This window comes from Amblyomma americanum, chromosome 1 (assembly GCF_052857255.1).
Source record: "Amblyomma americanum isolate KBUSLIRL-KWMA chromosome 1, ASM5285725v1, whole genome shotgun sequence".
Classification (NCBI taxonomy): domain Eukaryota; kingdom Metazoa; phylum Arthropoda; class Arachnida; order Ixodida; family Ixodidae; genus Amblyomma; species Amblyomma americanum.
Window position 1 is genome coordinate 326,390,940 of NC_135497.1, and position 19,985 is coordinate 326,410,924.

Here is a 19,985-nt window from a genome sequence, read left to right on the forward strand (position 1 = left end):
CGATCAAGGTATAAGTAGCCAGAAATTTTAAAATGACTTGCAAACTGCATTACAAGTCTAACCAAATTTTGCCTGAAACTCTTGTTTTGTGAATTCTTGACAGCTCATATTTTGTGTTTAGCTTTAGTATTTGTTTTTCTTTGTACTCTGCATATTCTTTTCTTATTTCGCAATTTTTTTAGTATTTTGTGTTTTTTGTATTCTTCTTAGAGTCTCCTATATTTTTCTTGGGTTTTGTTCTATGTATCTTGTAAATGTACGCTATTGTGTACATCATGAATAACTCGCTCTGCGGCTGAACTAGAAGTAATTTCTGTATTGGACCGGCCACTAGCCTTTGTAGCTATCGGTCCAAACAGTGTTTTGTGCATATTCGTTCTTACTGAAATAAAGTTGCCATTAAAAAAAGTTATTCTTTTATTCGATTTGCTGAGCGAATCAAATAGTGCATGTTAAAATTATCCGAAACGAATCGAATCCCTTCTGAAATTTATTAACGGTTTTCAAATAATTGGCACGAAGGTCGAGTAGGGCACACTGTAGTTTCTTTCAATGACTGTTTCAAAAACGGCCCACTGCAACGCTGCACAGCATGCTGCTTCGAATGTCTGCATGGAAAGGAGAGTTCATCACTGCGATGTAGTCCATTCGGGTTGCGGATACTCATAATGCTCATAGATGTGACATTCAAGATCGGGCAAAGTGACAGGATTCAGCCAGGTTTAGCAAACCCTGCTGGTGTATCCAATCTCAGAGAGCATAGATAAACTCTTATCCCTCTCATCAACTGGGATTTAGCACTAGTTTGCACACTGTTGTCATTAGCAGCAAAAGGTAATTTTTCCCATGCATATGACATGGCAGTAATATAGTTAATGTACTGACTTCGTGTTGTGTATCCCCTAGTGGAGATCCGTGTTATTGCGTATATCGACAGCTACATCTTTAATTGCATGGCTTATAGTGCTGCTATTAAAGCTTCGTTGTTTCGCATGAATATTCGTTTCGAACCAATATTTCACCTAGGTAGTGAATAATCACACAAATATTCCATTTGTACAGCTGATTCGCTTCTTTGACAATCCATTTTTTAAGTACACTATTTGTATTCGATTCAGTAGCAAAGCTAGTCTATTCTCATTCCATTTGGTTTCGAAAAAGTACTATCCGCATACCCCTACTAACAAAAGATGACACACGGCAAAGTAGAGTTGAGAGGCCAGAAATGTCCCTTCTACTTAAAACAATATTTATACCGGTAGCCGTCTCCCCCCCACTAAAAAATGCACGCACATGCACATACAAGCACACCTTGACGAAGCATGAAATGTTTGAGACGTAGCGTTTTCAATGGGCTCTGGTACACCTTCCAAAGAGAGCACATCAATTCGCTCAATCATTACATTGTGTTGTGATGAAAACCTGAGCCAAATAATACACTTACACATGCAGCAGAGGACCCACAATCACGCGTGAAAGTTAGTGAGCCCTTCCCGGCGACTATTTTATGCTCGCACCCTCCTCCGTCGCTCACACCTGCATATACAAGTTGGGAAATGGCTATTGGTTACATTCTTTCAGATGTCAAGCAGCTACCATGGTCGCGGCCAATAAGCCGCGTAGCTCCTACAGGTCAGAAAGCTCTGCTCTTGGAGGTGGAGCCGGGGGAGGAGCGCCGACCTTTCAGCGTGCAAAAAGTGACAAGAGGAGAGGGAAAGGCGCAAAGGTGCTGAAATTCAAATTTTGACTACAGATAACTCAGCTTTTAAAATACGCATTAAAAAAATTTTTGCTGAACAGTATTCATGAAGTGGCATGCTTTAACATCCCAGCCATATTACAACTTTATTAGATGGCCCTTTCAGAGCCTCTTTAATACATATTAATGATTTACCTCATTCTGTCTCCTGTAATAAATGCATGTTTGCACATGACTGTGTCACCTACTGCACTATTAATAACGCCTCTGACCAAACCGCTCTCAGAACGATCTTTATAGTGTTTAAGGATGGTGCAGTGATTCACCAATTACCCCTAGCTCCAACAAATGTAAATGCACATATTTCTCCTGTCGTCGCAACCGTTCTCCCTTCCCTTACACAATTACTGACATGCTTCTGGAACACGTGCAATCTTATAAGTATCCAGGTGTAAACCTATCTCATGATGTATCTTGGCACGCAGATGTCACTAACATTATCTCAGCAGTTAACAAAACTTTAGGCTTTCTGAAACAAAATTTAGGGAAGGCCCCGCTACATGTGAAATTAGTTGCTTATACCTCCCTTGTTAGGCCGGAACTAGAATACGTGTCACCCAGCTTGAACCCGTGTGAAACATATCTCACTGACTGCTGTTAGATTTATGGTTTATGGGAGTTTAACGTCCCAAAGCGACTCAGGCTATGAGAAACGCCGTAGTGAAGGGCTCTGGAAATTTCGACCACCTGGGGTTCTTTAACGTGCACTGACATCGCACAGCACACGAGCCTCTAGAATTTCGCCTCCATTGAAATTCAACCACCGCGGCCGGGATCAAACCCGCGTCTTTCGTGCCAGCAGCCGAACGCCATAACCACTCAGCCACCGCGGCGGCCACTGTTAGATTTAGTCATGCCTCATACTCATATGACATCGGCGTGTCATTTCTGAAATCTGAATCCGGCTTATCAACACTAGCATCTCGCTGTCCCATTTGCCTTCCCTTCATCACAAGTTTTTTTCTGTTCTTAATCAAGCAACCATGCATCACAGCAGCAGCATGCATATCTTACTATCTCATAAGCCATTCACTACAAGTCGCACGGCTACGTGCCCAGACCACCACCTTCACTGCCTCCTTTTTCTTCCGAACTGCCAAAGACTGGACTGGCCTTCCCAGTGACATCGCTGCTACCACCCGCCCATCTTCATTTTTACAATTTGTAATTGACCATTTTGTTCGATGATTAATTACCACGATATTTACGCTGTCTGCATTAAAACCCACCCCTTATGTGATGTCCCTACAGAGGACTTTTAAGGTTATAAACTGACCTGACCTGACCTGACCTGAAACCACAAAGCAGCACCTCTGGCATCGCCTCAGCATCTTAGATGCTTTCTTGCACTTGACATGCACATGCTTTCTTACACCACAATACCACTCGGCAGTCCCCAATTCTACCCCACCCCCTCCAACCCGAGATGACTGGCTCACCACAAACTCTCTACCAGCACAACAAATACCTTGACCAAACACGTCAACTCCTTACGGGCAGCTCCTAGAGGGCGATCTTTCGAAGCCCTCTTCTCATACCTTTTTGCTATCTCTGCTGCTTTACCTCTGGGATATTGTGCAGCATTTTGTGGAAAACCAGCAAAAAGACAGGCAAGTTCTAGAATGCTGCATTTTGGCACTTATACGCACACTTAGGCAAATGCCTAGATTTCCGGGCCCTAGTGGTGATAAGTTAGGTTACAAAGCATATTTTGTGAGCCTGCAGCTCCTGGCTTCAGCGCAGGCTGTCACTTTCTCTGCTCACAGTTTCAGTGTAGCCCCATGCTTTCAACATCTTCAACGTTCTCTGGTGCTTCCGTTCACATGTGGAATGCGGCAGCTCAGCCCAGAAAGGTTTAAAAACTCTTTACTACAACCACTAACCTACATGCAGCAATTATAAAAAGGCATCCTCACGCTTCTGCAATTCAGTTGTGTATGCACACTGCAGGCAAATATTAACCTTGCTATTGAAGACAGTTACGTCCTCTAATTAAAACCCTGTTTCATTTAAACTGATTTCAGCCCCCCTGGAGTTCGGATTAACTAGGTTCCACTGTAGAGTTAAAGTGCTGGGTGTTTGGGGTAAGGCATTAGCACAGATGAGAGATCAGCAGAAAAAGACAATCCTGGTTCCACTTAAAGAGATTTTTACATGGTTCACAGCAAAACAACCCATGTATAGACAAACAAAAATTTACTACTTCAAATAACCAGCAAATAACAATAATGGTAGCTAAAGCATAATTCCATAACACGGAACCTTTGAGAGGCATAAAATCCAGATAGGAGTGCTTATTTTAACGAAGATTAGCCCATCAAAATATGCTACTAAAAAAGTTGAAAACTGCTATGCACTCCTTCCATAATCATACTTAAAGTCCTTTTTAGTTGGCCCTGTAAAGCTCAGCCAACTTCAATCAAATCCCTTGTAAGGTACACAAGAGGTCACTCGGAGTGACGGTGCAAATGCCGATAGCAAGCTTAAAGGAAGACCTCAAGCTGACATGTTGCATGTTAAAGGCCAGTGTTTGTGCACTGCATTCAAGTATTGGCAAAAACGGCAGTGGCTGCCAGTATGACCCTTGCATCCTGTTTTACCATGTATTCTCATGCCTATGGTCTCTCCCCAGGATAACACATTTAGCAGCTGCTAAAAACTGTCAACAAAGACTCCCCACGCATCGACTAGACCTTGCACTAGAAACAAACGTCCAGGAGCCGCTCAGAGGCCTGGGGACCTTTTACATGCCTCTTTGAGTCCAGAGTCAAGCTAGCAGCATGTGCAATGCTGGGGGCAGTGGACACAGATAGCCACCGTCCTGGAAGAGGTCAGCAGCAGAAATGTGAATGGTCACTTCTTGAGCGCCCACTGGAGGTCATCCGAGCGTGGCCGGCAACCTGTGAGGGCAGAAATGACTGCTTCCAAGGCTGGCCAGAAGCGCAGTTTCTCCAGTGGGTAGTTGAGCCAGCCAGTGGTGATGCAAAAGTAAGTCTCATGGGGTGCAACATGGTGGATTCGGTGGTGCTGTCGAGGCAGCACTACATGCCACTCCTGTAGCAGCGTCACCCATCGTGGCAGTCCAAAGTATGTATGCGACCACTTGTGAATCTGCAAGATAGTGAGTGACCAGCAATCAACAAAGCCCTCATATGGCACATGAAATGTGCCTGCCTGTATAAAGAGGAGTCAAAGTGATTTACACACTTGAGATTGGCAACCTTATAAACTAGAACCAGAGAAAGCATGCTTTCTGTGGAGGCAACTAGCACTGCCATTTTATCTTTTCCATGGGCATGGTGTGTACACCAAGAGAAACTAATCACAATAGCTAAGACTTTGTAATAGCAGAAACACAGTAAAAGCAAAACGTGAAAAATGTCAGGTGAACGATTAGTGTCACAGGGCTGCTGAACTGCAACTGCAGCAAAGTTCACAAGCAGCTAGCTGTCTCACTTCTCAATAAACACTTCAACCGCACTGTGAGGAAACCGCATACCTGGTTGGTGAATGCCACAAACAGGGCCAGAAGGAAGAGAAAGCAGTTCCAGTGGTATGTGGCTAGAATGGCCTGTGGAGGCTTGGAAGCAAAGCCCCAGGCCATGCTGGCTAGCACTGGAATCGGCACCATGAAATTGTCCCCATTGGTCTCAATGAAGTCATGCCGCGTGATTGATGTTGGGTCAATATGATGCTCCCGGAAAGGACGGATGAATGCCTGCAGTAGCATCAAGGGTAGGGATTTTACTGCTGCATTGCTTATGCTGCTAGTGTATTTAGCTGCTATGCTGGTCCCGATTTACTGAAAGACAATGTTAGAACTTTCAAAATTAATTTTGAAACTGACCACAATACAAAGTGAACCATTACACATGCATGCATCAAGAAACAGTCTTGCAGTGACATAAAGAGCACAATGATCACAGTATAGCATGAACTTGAATTGTACACCTAGCCAATTTTTTAACAGTATCGCGCAACCGTCGACCACCCGGCTTGTCAGCGCCCTATGACATGGAGTGGCGAAACAAGTGACGATAAGTGCATTTGTGACACATGTGCCTATTCTCGCTTCTTTTACCACTCCGTGCCAAGATAGGACACTAACAAGCTGGCTGGTCGGTGGTCGTGCGGTACTGCTAGAAAATTGACCAGATGTACATGCCCACACAAGCCTTTCGCAGGTTTTGTGGGTATGTGCAATGCAAATCTATATAATTTCAATATACCATTAAGGCTACAATGTTCACTGCCCTGAAAATTGCATAAAGAATGTTAATGATTTTTTTTTCCATATAACACAGCAACATTTTATTTCAGTACACTTTCATGAAGTGCTTTTTTGATAGAGCTAATTATTATACTTATTTGCAAACGGCACTCAAGCTCTTTGGAGCAGCCACAGCTCTCCCTAGGACTCACTTTAAGGCCATGAGTGTGTAATGTTATCCTTAACAGTTCTCTACTCACTTGTTAAAAACTTTCTCCATGCATTACAGATTTTAAGTTAATATGAAAAGAACATTGCCCTGCAAAGGCTTTTGAAATAAACTATTAAAAAAGGTACAGGAGAATGAACTCTGCTTCCATTTGTACACTCACCAGCAATGAAGGGCATACTGGCTAGGATTATGAATGCTGTCATGTGCATGGCCACAGGGCAATAAAAATGTCTCAAGTGCTAGTTATTTACATCACAATTTTCCCCCCTAATTCACTGAAGTCTGCGACTACATCACAAGAAGTCAACATCACCTTGGCATGCAAGTCTGGATGAAAGCACCCAGGCACTAACTGCCTCTCACGAGCTCATCTCAACCCACTGCTGAAAAGATATGACAATACATTCCGGGAACCTATCAGTGCCAGTACTTTTGTGTAGGCACAGCAGCTTGGCCCTAGGCCACAAGGCTTGTGTACAGGTGTGGCCAAAATTATATGGAGCATACTGCAGTGTTTGAGCTGTTTATGCGTTACACAGTGAAAACATAAAGATTGAGGGCGTATGCCGGAGCGCATCCGCAGCATTTATTAGCGTATGTATCAAGCATCTTGTAATTGTCGCTAAGTAAACACGTGAGACGAATTTGATTGCCGAAGTGTGCTGCATTTATTATGGCCACGACTGTGCCTGGAAGGCAAGATTGCTTCTCTGCCAGCATCACTTAGGCATGGCTTGTCCTCATTCTGCCTGCAGAATGACATCATTATGAAAAAGTTCACACCTAACAAGGCCCCCCCCATCCTCTTGTTGTCCCTACAAGGGAAGAAATTCGACAAGCTTCTCATTACGGCCCGACCACAGGCTGCCTCAGATTCGTGCATACACTCTGAAGAATTCCAATACCAACAAAGGAACATCGGGGAGCTTCCTCTGTTCAGTTTGTCACCCCTGGCTTGTCTAATGTGCATATGCACAGGAGTGATGCCGTCAAATGCAAGGCTATGGCATAGCTGTGGGCTGCCCCTGCTAAGCAACAATTGCATACAAGCTTCGTCTGTGTGTGTGCAAGGCGCGATTCTGATTGGTAGCACCCAGTTTCAGCACTGGGTGAGTGAAATGGGCGAGTGAAATGCGTTTTCATCTGGTCTTTTTGTTTTGAACTTTCTAAGTGGAATAACTTCAAGTTGCATACTCTGATTTATATAATTTTTTTGCACTGGTCTCTGGAACATACAAGGAATCCATCCATTTAATCAGATTAATTGGCACTGAAGAAAACACTGTGGTGCCCCTTTAAATAGCACAGAGCCAACAGCCTCAAGCACTCTCGTCCTGACAGTGCATTACTGTCACCACGGCTCAGCTACTTTCTTTTGTTGTGAGAATAAGTTCTCTCAATAAACAGCTGCTGCTGAGGTATTTGTTCACTTTTCTCCCTGCCTGTAGCCACTGCGACATGACAGCTAGTATTCGCCACTCTAATGACTACTTAACCAGAATTTAGGAGCCTGGTTAAGTCTGATATTTTATGACTATGGGTACAATATACCAGCAGAACTTTGCTAAAAAAATGTAATTTGGATTCACAGCTCATATTTTTGATTTTCTGCAGGGCCAGTGAATGCTCTTTTAGCACTGTTATACCACAAATCCAATTTTTTACTAGCTGTGGCTCATTATTTACTTGCACCACCAAATGAGAGCCCCGTTATTTGAAATTCTTCTGGTTTTAGTAGTTTCCTGTTTTTGATTTATAGTCTTTTTTTGTCCCTGAATCATTAAGCAAGTGCTCAACATTTCCTATGTACTACACCACAGTTTTTCAACTAAGTGTAAAAATGGGAGGTATGAGAGCAGCATAAAACAAAGACAGGAAAAAAAAGCATACATAAGTGCAGTGTACGGATAACAACTTGTGTGCTTACACCCGTAAAGAGAATAGGTGCAATAATGCTCCTCTATTCTTGCAATCCTATAGATCTCATGTCCATGCCCACTGGATGACCACATGTAATGATAGAAAAGTTGATGCCGAGTCTGAGGTCTATAAATAAGTCCTTGTTGCACTTAGGTGTCTGCCCATCAATCTGCAGCCTTTGTCCATTCAGCTGTTAAGAAACTCTGGACATCAACCCTACAAGTTGTCATAATTAAATCTGCACATCTTTGAAGAACAAAGGGTTTTACATGAACAAAACCAATTATCCCTTGTAAGCAGTTGTGTATTGCAGCCATATTTTTTAATGCGCCGGGCTAAATAGTTAAATAAGACTAATTACCTAACTTTTTATAAATACATTTACGAGTAAATGAGTTGAAGTTGTAGGCAATATTGAGAAACAGCAGATACAAGCATCTTTGCAAAGTTGCATTTTGTGTGATGGCTGTTTGCTTTACTTGCAATAATCATAATATTATAACTGGCTATGAGGACACGAAAACCGGAGTAACTGTCTCGCTCTGAGCGGACACCTCAAGCGTGCCACGAGGAAAGGATGAAGAAGTGAGTGAAAGAAGAAAGTGAGATAGAGGCACTGTAGTAGAGGGTTCCAGAGTGGTTTCAACCACCCTTTTTTTTAATGCGTGCCAACATTGCCCAGCACATAGGTGTTTTTTGCATTTCGCCTCCGTCAAAATGTGGCTGGTGAATAAAAATGCTCTAGGGAATATAAAAGTATGCCACGTGACAATGCATATCAGGATTTTCATAGCCTCAAGAGCATGCTGAAACTGCTGTCAACATCACCTTCACTGTGCTCTGCCAGACAAGGTTTCATGTTTGAGCTAGCAGCAAGATTCTTTAAAATCCTGATAGACCCTTCCCTTGTAACAGGCAAGGACCACACTTGTTCCGGCTCAGTCGAAAGCAATCAGAGCACACCAGTGGTGACCAAACTGATCGCAGTGCATCACCATATGCCTTAGACACCCCAGCAGTGCCAGCTAAAACTGAGAAGCACAGCTGTGCATCAAAAGTTAGTTGTCCTCCACTGCTTTTTGCCTTTCCTATCAAATGTCTGGGCTTGATGGCACTGTTTTGAAAACGCTGTGACAGGGGCTTCTTTGGTGTCACCATGCAGCAACAATCCGACAGGGACAGCCCCAATTCCGCTCACTGCTCATGCGTGTGGATGCGCTATGTTATCAGCTGCCACTAAGATGGTCGTAAACTTAATACACCTACTTTGTGGCTTAAATTCTGAGAAGGTCTCTTTGTGGCACTCAAGTGTGCAAGGCATATGGCGCATGATGAATGAGAGGAGGCATGTAATAAAGTCCTTTGATGATGTCGCTGATTTCGTATGAACTGGCTACGTCTCTTTTTAGCTTGGTGAAACAAGACATATGCTCTTCTTGAAAGAAAGTGCACAAAATGGTACACAGCACTGAAGAAATTGAGAAGGACACGGCACTGAAGTTTTACTGCACTCATCTTGCCTATCTCACCATTTGTTTCGTGTGCTTTGTTTAAAAAATTCATGAACCAAACACCCACCAGTTGCATATGCAGTAGAAAATGATGCAAAAAAAGTTCACACCACCATGCCATATGCGACAAACATGAGGGGACTGCACTGTGTCCCTAATTAAAGGCAGCCGCCGTTCGCTTTTTTTGTGCAATGGCCCTCTCCTTACTAAGCAACTTATGATAAAGAATAATGAAATGTGCATACAGACTGGGAGCAAAAAACTGTGTACCATCGACAGGATTCTTTCATATCTTTCTTTCCACTGCTCTAAACTTGCAAGTTTAGAGTGTAACACGAGTGTAACACCTAGCTTTTGCAGCCAAAACCTAGTTTGGTTACAAATTTGCTTCAACAGACAAATGTGGTACATCTCACTCATATTAATATGTATCTGTACATAAAGCATTCCAAGTTTTTTTGCTCAAGCATTGAAGACGGTGACATAACTGCAGATTAACGGCTTCAATGTGTCGTGAGTCACTGGTGGGTCACGTCGTGCCCTTGCTCTGCAGCATGAATACTGAGTGGTGCTATGAAGTCGTATGTGGGATCGCTCAGGTTTTTCGAACAGCCTGTGAAAAACACATGCCAGGTTACTATTGATGTGTTGTTGGTTACAATAAGTTGACTTCGCCGGAGGCTCACTGGTGGGTCATGCCATACACAAGAAAATCTAAGCAAATCTATATGCCCTGTTTGGAATGAGGACGTTTGTACAATCTAAGGTCGTCCCCAGGAGCTTTGGTGTTGTCTTGTGTATCTCTTGGAGCGGATGCCCCTTTGTTTACATGTACCACATGCATGTGCAGTATGGGACTCTGACATTTCTTGTTGACTCACACTTCAATTAGTGCAAAACCACACAGCCAGATTCATCCACTTAAATTACTTTTATCGTTCTAGCGTCACTGCCATCTAAAGCTAACCTACCTGACCTCGAGATAGGGCCAAAATCTACAGACTGACCTCTTTCACAAATTTTATCACTTATTCCTCGCAGATTTTAAACAAGCTCATCAAGTCTCCCTTCGTACTCGTCACACTAAAGCCGTTTATGTACTTTGCGCACTTACTACTGCATACCTGCATTCTTTCTTTGTCCAACTGGAATGATCTTCCTGTCAAAAGCACACTCCACACCAGCATTGCTTATTTAAGAAACGCCATCGAAAATGTTCTGCTCTAAACCCAATGTTATTTATTTCATATTAATATTTTGTATTGCACTGTATTTCCCCCCATGTAATATCCCTTACAGGAGTGTTTGAGGTGTAAAATAAATAAAGTCTAGTGGGAAGGTGGCGCGACATCAATGTATGTTGCGGAGGGGGCCAGCCACTCTTTTAGCTATTCTCACCTTCAGCACAATTATCTGGAAGAGGGGACGTTGCATATAGCGAACGCAGGGAGGAGAAGGGGTGCCTCTAAACACCTGTTTCCATTCATCGGGGAAGTCGACGTGCCCTTCTGTGGTGGATTAGTGCGATGCACTTTCTTGGCGCATTTTCCCTGCTTACAAGAGCGCAATATGCCAAAAAGCTGATACAATGTATTGCGGTAGCATTCATGTAAAAGTGACTATTGATGTGATATGCTAAAAAGTTGATCGATGCGCTACTTGTCATATTCATGTAAATGCAACTTATGTGAATATACAGAAACTTCTGTTTAGATACACATTAATGTGGTCACACTGCTGACTAATGTTTTTCTGAGTGGAAGGCCTCAATTCTTGCCTGCAACTGGATTTGGCCTATCTAAATGGTGACCAGAAGGGCACCTGGCGGCATGCGCAAAAAAAACAGAAGTAGAAAAAGAAAACAGGGGAGGTCAGACAAACTCTCCCCTTTTCCTTGTCACCTCCAGTGCCATAACAGTGGTGAATTTGTCATTTGGGGTCAAGGCGTGTTGCTCGTGCACTTTCGGCACCATGCAAAAAATTTAGTTATGGGTAAAGGAAAGGCACAGTACCTGCCTTACGATCAGTACACCTCAACCACACTGTAAGGCAAGAAAAAGAAGGGGTGAAAGAAGGAAAGCAAAAAGAGACGCCGCAGTGGAGGGCTCTAAATTAATTTCAACCACCTGAGCTTCTTTAGCGTACACCAAACGTCCCAAAGCACATGGGCGTCCTTTGAATTTCGCCTCCATAAAAATGCGGCCACCACGGCCAGGACTTGATCCCGCGTCCTCATGCTCAGTGGCCCAATGCCGTAACTACTGAACAATCTCGGTGGGGGAGACCACGCAAGGTTCGCATGACGCCCGAGGAACGGCAGCGGCGAACAAAACCAGCGAAGTGTGATGACCTCTGCAAAGAACATGCTTCAAGAAGACGTGAGCACCGTCACGACCCCGACCTTCACCATATATTACACGAACCACAGGGCCACCCTCGCAGTCATCGAATAACAGAAAAAAAGTTATCTACAATTTTCGAGTAAAGCATGTTCAATGACTGCATATTCCTCACAACCACGTGTCTGTCAAATACTTTGCAAGTATCTCTCAAAAGCACTCCTTAACTGCTTCTTTCAACAGCATCTTTTTAGGCCACATATACCTATGTCAGGGCACAGCTGCAGCTGTCACTCGCAGCACACTTAAATTGATTGCCCTGTAAATTTTGTTTTCCCTTTTCGCGTATGTGCAGTTTGTCGATGCGTACACACTACAGAGAGTGGGGTACGCAATACTAGAGCCGAAGAGTCCACGGAGATTGTACAAACTACAGACTTACTAGTCAGCTTCCAAGTGCAGCCGACTGCCAAACTGCTCAGTTAAGTGAACAGCTTCATCCACGCTAGGCTTGTCTGCGCAGAAAAACGCCAGGTCATCTGCATAATCTAATACTTTGAGCTCACTATCTCGGACATGAAAACCTCAAATGGCATTGTCTAGCAGAATGCTGATACATAGCGGCTTTAAGTGGAGTGAGAACAGAAGTGGTGATAATGGGCACTCCTGTTTGACAGAAGAAAAGGTGGATACAGATTGTGATAGACAACCATTCACAATCAAATGGGCAGAGCAATTATAGTCCAGAGTTTGATAGAATACTATCTGGCGAGGAGTCAATATTGCAAAAATAAGCATACACTTGCCAAAATTTCTGAAAAAAGGAAACACGACGTTTCGGACCTTACGAGTCCTGCCGTGTTTCCTTTTTACAGAAATTTTGGCGAGTGTATGCTTATTTCTGCAACAAGAGCAATTATTGTAGCAAAGACTTGTTCCTTTGTGATGAACTCAACCAACATTAACGTGTTCTAGAAGTGAGAACAGAAAATTGTGCCAGACACGATCAAAGGCTTCACAAGGTCAATTTGAAGCATTGCCAGTTGTTCCTGAGAGTTGCTGTAAAGCTCTAGCACTGTTCGGGCAATATATTTAGGTTAGTATGAATGGAACGGCCCCTCAAACCACATATCTGATCAGGTCCAATGACAATCTACATTGCAAAATGTAGACTATTCGCCAGGACTTCTACAAAAATCTTACTGTCCATACTAGATAGCGTAATGGGCTTATAGCCCTCTACGTATTGCAATTTTCCTTTATCAGCACTCTTTGCTATCAATAGAATGCGTCTTTTTTGCAAACATTTGTGGCAGAACTCCAATCTTCAGATTAATGGTGAAAACACCCCTAGTCTAAGAGGTGTGATCACTGCAGCCGATCACGCCTTGTGTTAAACTGCAATACACTCTCATGCTGTGCATTGCGCATTGCATATCATCATCTTCATCAGCTAATACTACAGTGGAACTAATATACACACTTTAATGCTGTGCATTGCATATCATCATCATCTTCATGAACTATTACTACTGGAATGAAGAAGATGATCATGTGCCATCGCCAAGCACGACAAAGCTCTTGAGGTGGCCGGCTGACACTGAGTCTGGAAAACTGCTCCTTGTGATCCTGCCTCTCGCCTCGCTGCTTCATCGATTACTTGTGCAAGAGTCTTCATCGCCAGCGCTTCCCACGTGCAAATAGACCACCCTTCACTACTATTGAACTAATATTGTTGCCGGACATGCCGATGACCCAGCAAAGCAAAACCATAAGCCAATCATGCTAAACACATGCTTTTGCACATCTACTCGGTTTAACTACATTAAAACACTGCCGCATTTTTTTTCAATTTGTTTAAAATATGACAACCTAGTGCATTGAAAGTTTGGTCACTAAAGAGTGCATGCAGCTATTTATGGGAGTTTTTAACTGTAAAATCTGGAACTGGAGTGCACCCTGTTTCAAACATAGTGCTGGCAATCACCTTGAATATGGCTTGTTTTTATGACAAGTAGATATATAAATGCATGTTTTATAAACTTTAAAGCTGTGACAACCATGCGCGCTTTGCACAAATATTTGGGAACACCAGTAACACCAAACCTAGTAAACAAACAGCCACAATATCAAGCGCTTTAGCAGATTACCTTGATAGAATTAGTAAGCAAAGAAGGGTTCGTGCTCTCTTAAAACCTGAGGGACACAGCTCCAACTGAAAAGGGAATGTTGTTCTTGTGTTAAATACAGGGGCTATGCAATACGTTAAAAATGGCAAAAATGGTAAAGAATGGTAGAAACAGGTGCGTTTCAATTACCTATAGTGGTAACTGCAGGTTGCAGGTTTTATATTTTTTTTTGTCGCTTGAGGCACTTCCGACATGGCCAGGTGAAAATTTGTTAATGGGATTCTGCTGGTTTCTAATGGTTTCATCTGGTGCCAGAAGGAAGCCTTCTGGTTTTCCACTGATTGAAATGGTCCCTGTAGGGCACTAACTGGTTTTTTGCTTGGACCTACTGATCCCAGAAGGAAGCCTTCTGGTTTTGTGCTGGGGTCTACTGGTTGCAGAAGGAAGCCTTCTGGTTTGCTGGTGGTTGAAATGGTTCACGTAAGGAGCCTGTTCTGGTTCCTGCTGGGAACTTCTGGTTCTGAAGTGGGATCTACTGGCTCCTACAGAGAGCTTTTTGTTGTTCAATTGACAACTTTTTTCTGTTGTTTATGTTGTAATGGTATTCCTTAATTAACAAAATTTTGCACCTAATTCTCTTCTGAATTTTTCTGCTATAACTTGCAAAAATAGTGCTGAAATTTAGTGAGGAAACTGTCTATTAACTGTTCCCCACTAACAGCTGTGGATGCCCTTTATGAGAGAGTATATAAGCATGAGCTCATAGTAACAGTTTGTACTAGCGTGAGTGTATGTTTCTCATATAAGTCACGTGTATTGCAATGCTTTGTTGTTGGTGCTTGCTACGATTAAAGCTGTGTATTCTCGCTATATGCAGATGTGCGTGGTTCTGCAGGGTGACACATTTTAGTGTAGGTTGCTTCTACTTTCCTGAATTTTTGGAGTGTGCTTATTATCATTAAGCAACTCTTTAAAACATTTGGTAACTTTTCAGAAAGATTAGAAATCTAAGGACTATTTACACGGATGCTTATCCAGATAGATTTTCCTGCTGTCAGCATTGCATGTTACTGGTTCCAGCGGCTACTGGTCCCAGCAGCTAATAGTACCAGCAGCTACAGGGAATGAGCCAATAAACCATTTGAACTGGGACCATAAAGAATCCCATTTGGACATTTTCACCTGCAGGTGGTACGTACTAGCAGGTTTTATTTTCTGGCCGCTTGAGGCGCTGTCAGTGGTCTGCGAGATGGGCGACACCGAATCTCGATACGGCTGATACGAATTCCGGGATGATACGAATTCGTAAAATGCCCTGTTCAGACTGCACTGTGTGCAATGGGCAGAAATTCGAACAACTCCACGCCCCACTGCGGATGATACTAACGGGAGCGCTGTGACCGAATCCTCCACCACCAAACGCTGCCCGACCGTATACATCGCCGACGTCGCGATCGCCAGTCGCGCGGTGCGCACCGCGAGCAGTGAGCGACGACACGCGCAGCCCGTACATCGCCGAAGTCGCGAGCAGTGAACGGTGCCGCGCGGCCCGTACATCGCCGACGTCGCGATCGCCAGTCGCGTGATATGCACCGCGAGCAGTGAACGGTGCCGCGCGGCCCGTACATCGCCGAGGTCGCGATCGCCAGACGCGCGGTGCGCACCGCGAGCAGTGAGCGGCGATGCACGGCCCGTACATCGTCGACGTCGCGATCGCCAGTCGAGCGGTACGCACCGCTAGCATATTGAACGGCGACGCGCGGCCCGCACATCGGCGACGTCGCGATCGCTAGTCGCGCGATACCGCGAGTAGTTTGCTCCATGGTTTATGGGGGTTTAACGTCCCAAAGCGACTCAGGCTATGAGGGACGCCGTAGTGAAGGGCTCCGGAAATTTCGACCACCTGGGGTTCTTTAACGTGCACTGACATAGCACAGTACACGGGCTTCTACAACTTCGCCTCCATCGAAATTCGACCGCCGCAGCCGGGATCGAACCCGCGTCTTTCGGGTCAGCAGCCGAGCGCCATAACCACTGAGCCACCGTGGCGGTGATACCGAGAGTACTAGCGGTGGCGCGCGGCCCGTACATGGCCCGAGCATGAAACTTTTACACAACCCCTCTCCCCCCAAATTGTCTCCCTGCCTCTGAACTGCCTCACCAGCAGTGCCGAAATGCTAGGCGAGTACACGCGAGACTCTGCACCTCCTGCACCTTTTTTGGCGGAACTCGGCCCGAACGCCATGCCCCCCCCCCCGCCCCCCCCCCCTTTCCATCATCATCAGCAGCAGCCCGCTTTCACTGCAAATTCATCTCCCAGATTCTCCGACTGGCCCTGTCATGCACCAGCCGCGACCGCCCTATTCCGTCTAAGTTTTCTCTCCCGTCCTCCCATCAGGACATAAACCCTAGCGCTGGTCGCTCGCCAAGCTCGCCGCATTTTGAAGCGGGAAGCTGGGGTGATATTTAGGGATTATGTATTTCGCACCACGGATATGAATACAGTGCGAGGCGCTGTCTCAAGTGACTCTCAACTAATTCTCGCGTTATACTCGCACAGAGAGCAAATGAGGCAAGCGCGTGTACATGGAAGCTTCTTCCTCGCTGCACGCGCAAGATGCGGCGCCGGCGCACAACTGAGGAGCGGGCTCTGAGATGAACGGTCCACGCGTGTGGCGTACACGCACCGTCGCGCAGCGGGTCGTTCACGGCACCGGCAGGGAAAGCACGTTCACGGAGCGTGAATGAGAGGAGGCCTCCAGGCGGACGGAGGCGGCCCCCCAGAGGATTCGTCGGTCGCTTCTTACCGTCGGCCGATACGGCGTCGAGCACGGAGGCGAGAACAGGACGTCGCAGGATGGCCGCTCTGTAGTTAACCGGCACGGCCATGATTTGTAGAAAAGAACTAGCGTCGGTTGAGCGAACTTGGAAAAAAAAAAGTTAAGGAAAAGTTAAGGAAAGTTAAGGAACCTGCCTTCCGTGGCAGGTTGCGTCTTCGTGCGCCGAAATACCCGGGAGAATAAGTACAGCGACAGCTGCACACGACGTGCGAAGGTGTCCAAGGGGCGAATGCTGCCTCCTATCATACACCGCAAGCGCTAAGCTTAAAATTTAACACTACAATTCCCTATCACGTGATCTCAGAGGGACTCTAAACTGAACTCATGAGTACACAATTTTTTTTTTGTGCAGTCGGCCGCTGGGTCCCCCTCGCTGTTTTTTTTTGTTTGGCCGAGGAATTCGAAACTATAAATTAACTTATCTTAGCGCAACAGCGGCTTAGTTCGCAACGTTAAACATGGCGGTTTATGAGCGCGTCGTGATTAAACGGCGACGCCACCACGCCACTCAGTGCGCCTTTCTTTCATTTCATCTATGCCGGAGGACGAACAGGGATCAACGCTATTTTTAATACTGTCAATAAAAGTTCCGTTCGGAACCCAAAACGACAATTCAGTTTTATTCTTCGCTTTCTTGCCTTTCGCGCTTTGAGTTCTGTTGTTCAGTCATAGCTAAAATAAGAAAACGGAACAAGCCAGAACGTGTCTTGCTTTATCATAGGATGCGAGTGTTATTTAAAACAATTTCAGAGGCTCGGCCAATCAACTTGCTCGTCGTTAAGTCGCAATGACCTTTACTGCAGAAAGGTGCATACAAAATTGGCGAAACATACACGACATTTACGCCATTGCACAGCTGAGTAGTATTCACGGCGAAACCTGCATCTCTGACCATTTTAAAACGTTGAAGAATGGCACCGATGCCAGAATGGTTTTATATTTGGCTTTATAGGATCTCAAATGACCGCTGGCCTCTAACGGAAAGTAAATAACAGAAAGGTGGGCTATAGTCGGTTATGCATATACATAGTAGCGCAAGATAGCAAAGACAACAGCCTAGAAGACGGGACGAGCGTTAGCTTTCAACTGAAGGTTTATTCACACAGAATGGAAATCTATAAGCGTGATATCAGGAAAAATCAGTCCACGCTCACAAGATGCTGTCCAATATAAGAATCTCGCGTTCCTGTACTGAGATAGAAGGTGTGCTAACGCACTTACCGCCAGTACTGCGAGTGAAAAAATCTATCTCCCTGAAATTTTGATTCTTCAGTAGGAAGACAGCGTCAATACCTTCTAATATTGCTCTACAGTTGAAAGTTACTGCTCGTCCCGTCTTCTAGGCTGATGTCTTTGTTGCCTAGCGCTACTATATATGTACGGGTTTATTTATTTATTGACAATACTGCCAGTGCTAGCCCAAAGGTAAGGGTCGTGGCAGTGTGGGAAAGACATCACTAAATGTCGAATTATGAAGCAAAACAACAATAAAGCCAGCACAGAAAACACCACGAAACAGTGGGAGCACAATGGTGAATCGAATTTGCTGCACTTCAAAGCAGTGGGAACACTATGGTGAAATGTCTTCGCTCCACTAGCAGCAGCACACGAGCGTTCTGCGGTACCCCTCCGGACAGTCGGCTGAATACAGCGCTTCAGCGTGCAGCCGACCGGCATGACTGTAAGGCAGGCAGTGTACGCACCTTTCCAATGACTGGCAGCTCCACACTTCCCCAGGTGTCGGCCGCCCAGTGGACAAGGCCACTTAGAAAATCTGCTGTCACCACGCCGCATACTGCACAAAAGAAAGCAATGCCCGACTGTAGAAAATATGCCAAAATAAGAACCTCACGAGAAAGCAAAATAAAATGAAACAACAGAAATAAAAGCAGATCTTTTCGGTCCTGGTGATTCCCCCCTGGCCTCTCCAGGAGGCTTTGCCTCGTCCCTTTCCCATTAGACACGGTCACCGGGCACTGCTTCTCGGCACTAGCAACGCGCGGTCGTCAACGACAGAGGCAGTGCTGTAGATCTTTGCGGTGCGCTTTACCCACCGTGTATGCCTTGACTTTCTACAAGCCACACCCGGGGTAATCTCTGCCAGCTGGCGATGATAAGTTGAAGATAACCAAGCAGCTTTTAGTATCTGGTGCGTAAGTGTGCTCCCCAGAAATCCTGCAAACGCAGGAGGTCCTCCCTGCGTGTTTTGAACACTGCCGCGCCTGGAACCACGCTTCGCCATGCATACGACAAAGAAGTCAAAGTACAGATAAATGAAACGTTAAACAAAATACACCCGAGGGTGCCAAAGGGATATTCGAAGCATATTTAACCTCAATCGACCGAGCAGCATACTATCCATGCTGCGGACTTAATTCTTCACACTCAACTAAAAGCGAAACGTTTGTGGCTAAACGACTGGGCAAGCACTTACATCCACGAGCGCAGTCGGTCAGAAGCGACCGAAACCGCGCGAACGGGGTTGCACCCAGCATTACTATAGTCGGACACAACTCAATAACGAAGCGGCGAATTCCCATTAAAAAAAGCCCTCCAGCCAATGGCGTTGACCAGTTAACATTACAACGTGGTTAACCCCTTGGACCTGGTAGTGCGAAACCGCAGGGGCTTTAAGGTAAAAGGGGATAAGCCACGGATTAAGGGATTATCCGCGGCCTCATGACAATCGGTTGACGCCATTGCAGGGCCCCCTTTGAGAAGCATTCGGCGCTTCGCCGCTCCTGAGTTGAATGCAACTCAAGAACGATGCGATAAATGCCCCTCAAAGGAGTCCCCCCAGGCCACGGATGGTGTCGACTGATTGTCATGACGTCTTGGCTTATCGCCTCGCACCTGTCAGCCCCCAGCGACGTCACGCTAGCAGGTGCAAGGGGATCCCGCGACGCCATGAGAGTCGGTCGATACCGTTGGCTGATGGCCTCTTCTGAGGGGCAATTGCCGCTGCGTTCTGAAGTTGTATGCAAGCCACTTTAGTGCGCGGGCAGAGCAGGTTCAGGTGGCTGTGAGGTCAGTGCCGCCGGTTCT

The 19,985-nt window shown here is 45.4% G+C and overlaps 2 protein-coding genes across 2 annotated transcripts in view; one reads left to right on the forward strand and one right to left on the reverse strand.

The window, feature by feature from the left end:
- The window catches only part of LOC144120686 (uncharacterized), a 396,463-nt gene that overhangs the window by 203,846 nt on the left and 172,632 nt on the right, over positions 1–19,985 (forward strand). The window lies entirely within an intron of this gene.
- Positions 3,984–19,529, reverse strand: LOC144099239 (plasmanylethanolamine desaturase 1-like). The gene is made up of 4 exons (XM_077632404.1): positions 19,375–19,529; positions 18,644–18,735; positions 5,259–5,477; positions 3,984–4,870 (listed from the first exon to the last, which is right to left on the reverse strand). Exons 1-4 carry the CDS (start codon positions 19,478–19,480, stop codon positions 4,613–4,615), a joined length of 675 nt encoding a protein of 224 aa, XP_077488530.1. The 5' UTR covers positions 19,481–19,529; the 3' UTR covers positions 3,984–4,612.

Excerpts from the sequence above, each read along its gene's own strand:
- LOC144099239 (XM_077632404.1), bottom strand. The coding sequence starts at position 19,480 with ATGGGAATTCGCCGCTTCGTTATTGAGTTGTGTCCGACTATAGTAATG. Across the intron at positions 18,736-19,374 it reads GACCGACTGCGCTCGTGGAT|TATGCGGCGTGGTGACAGCA; the intron begins GTAAGTGCTTGC and ends TCTTTTGTGCAG. Across the intron at positions 5,478-18,643 it reads AGCTGCCAGTCATTGGAAAG|GCATTCATCCGTCCTTTCCG; the intron begins GTGCGTACACTG and ends ATGCTACTGCAG.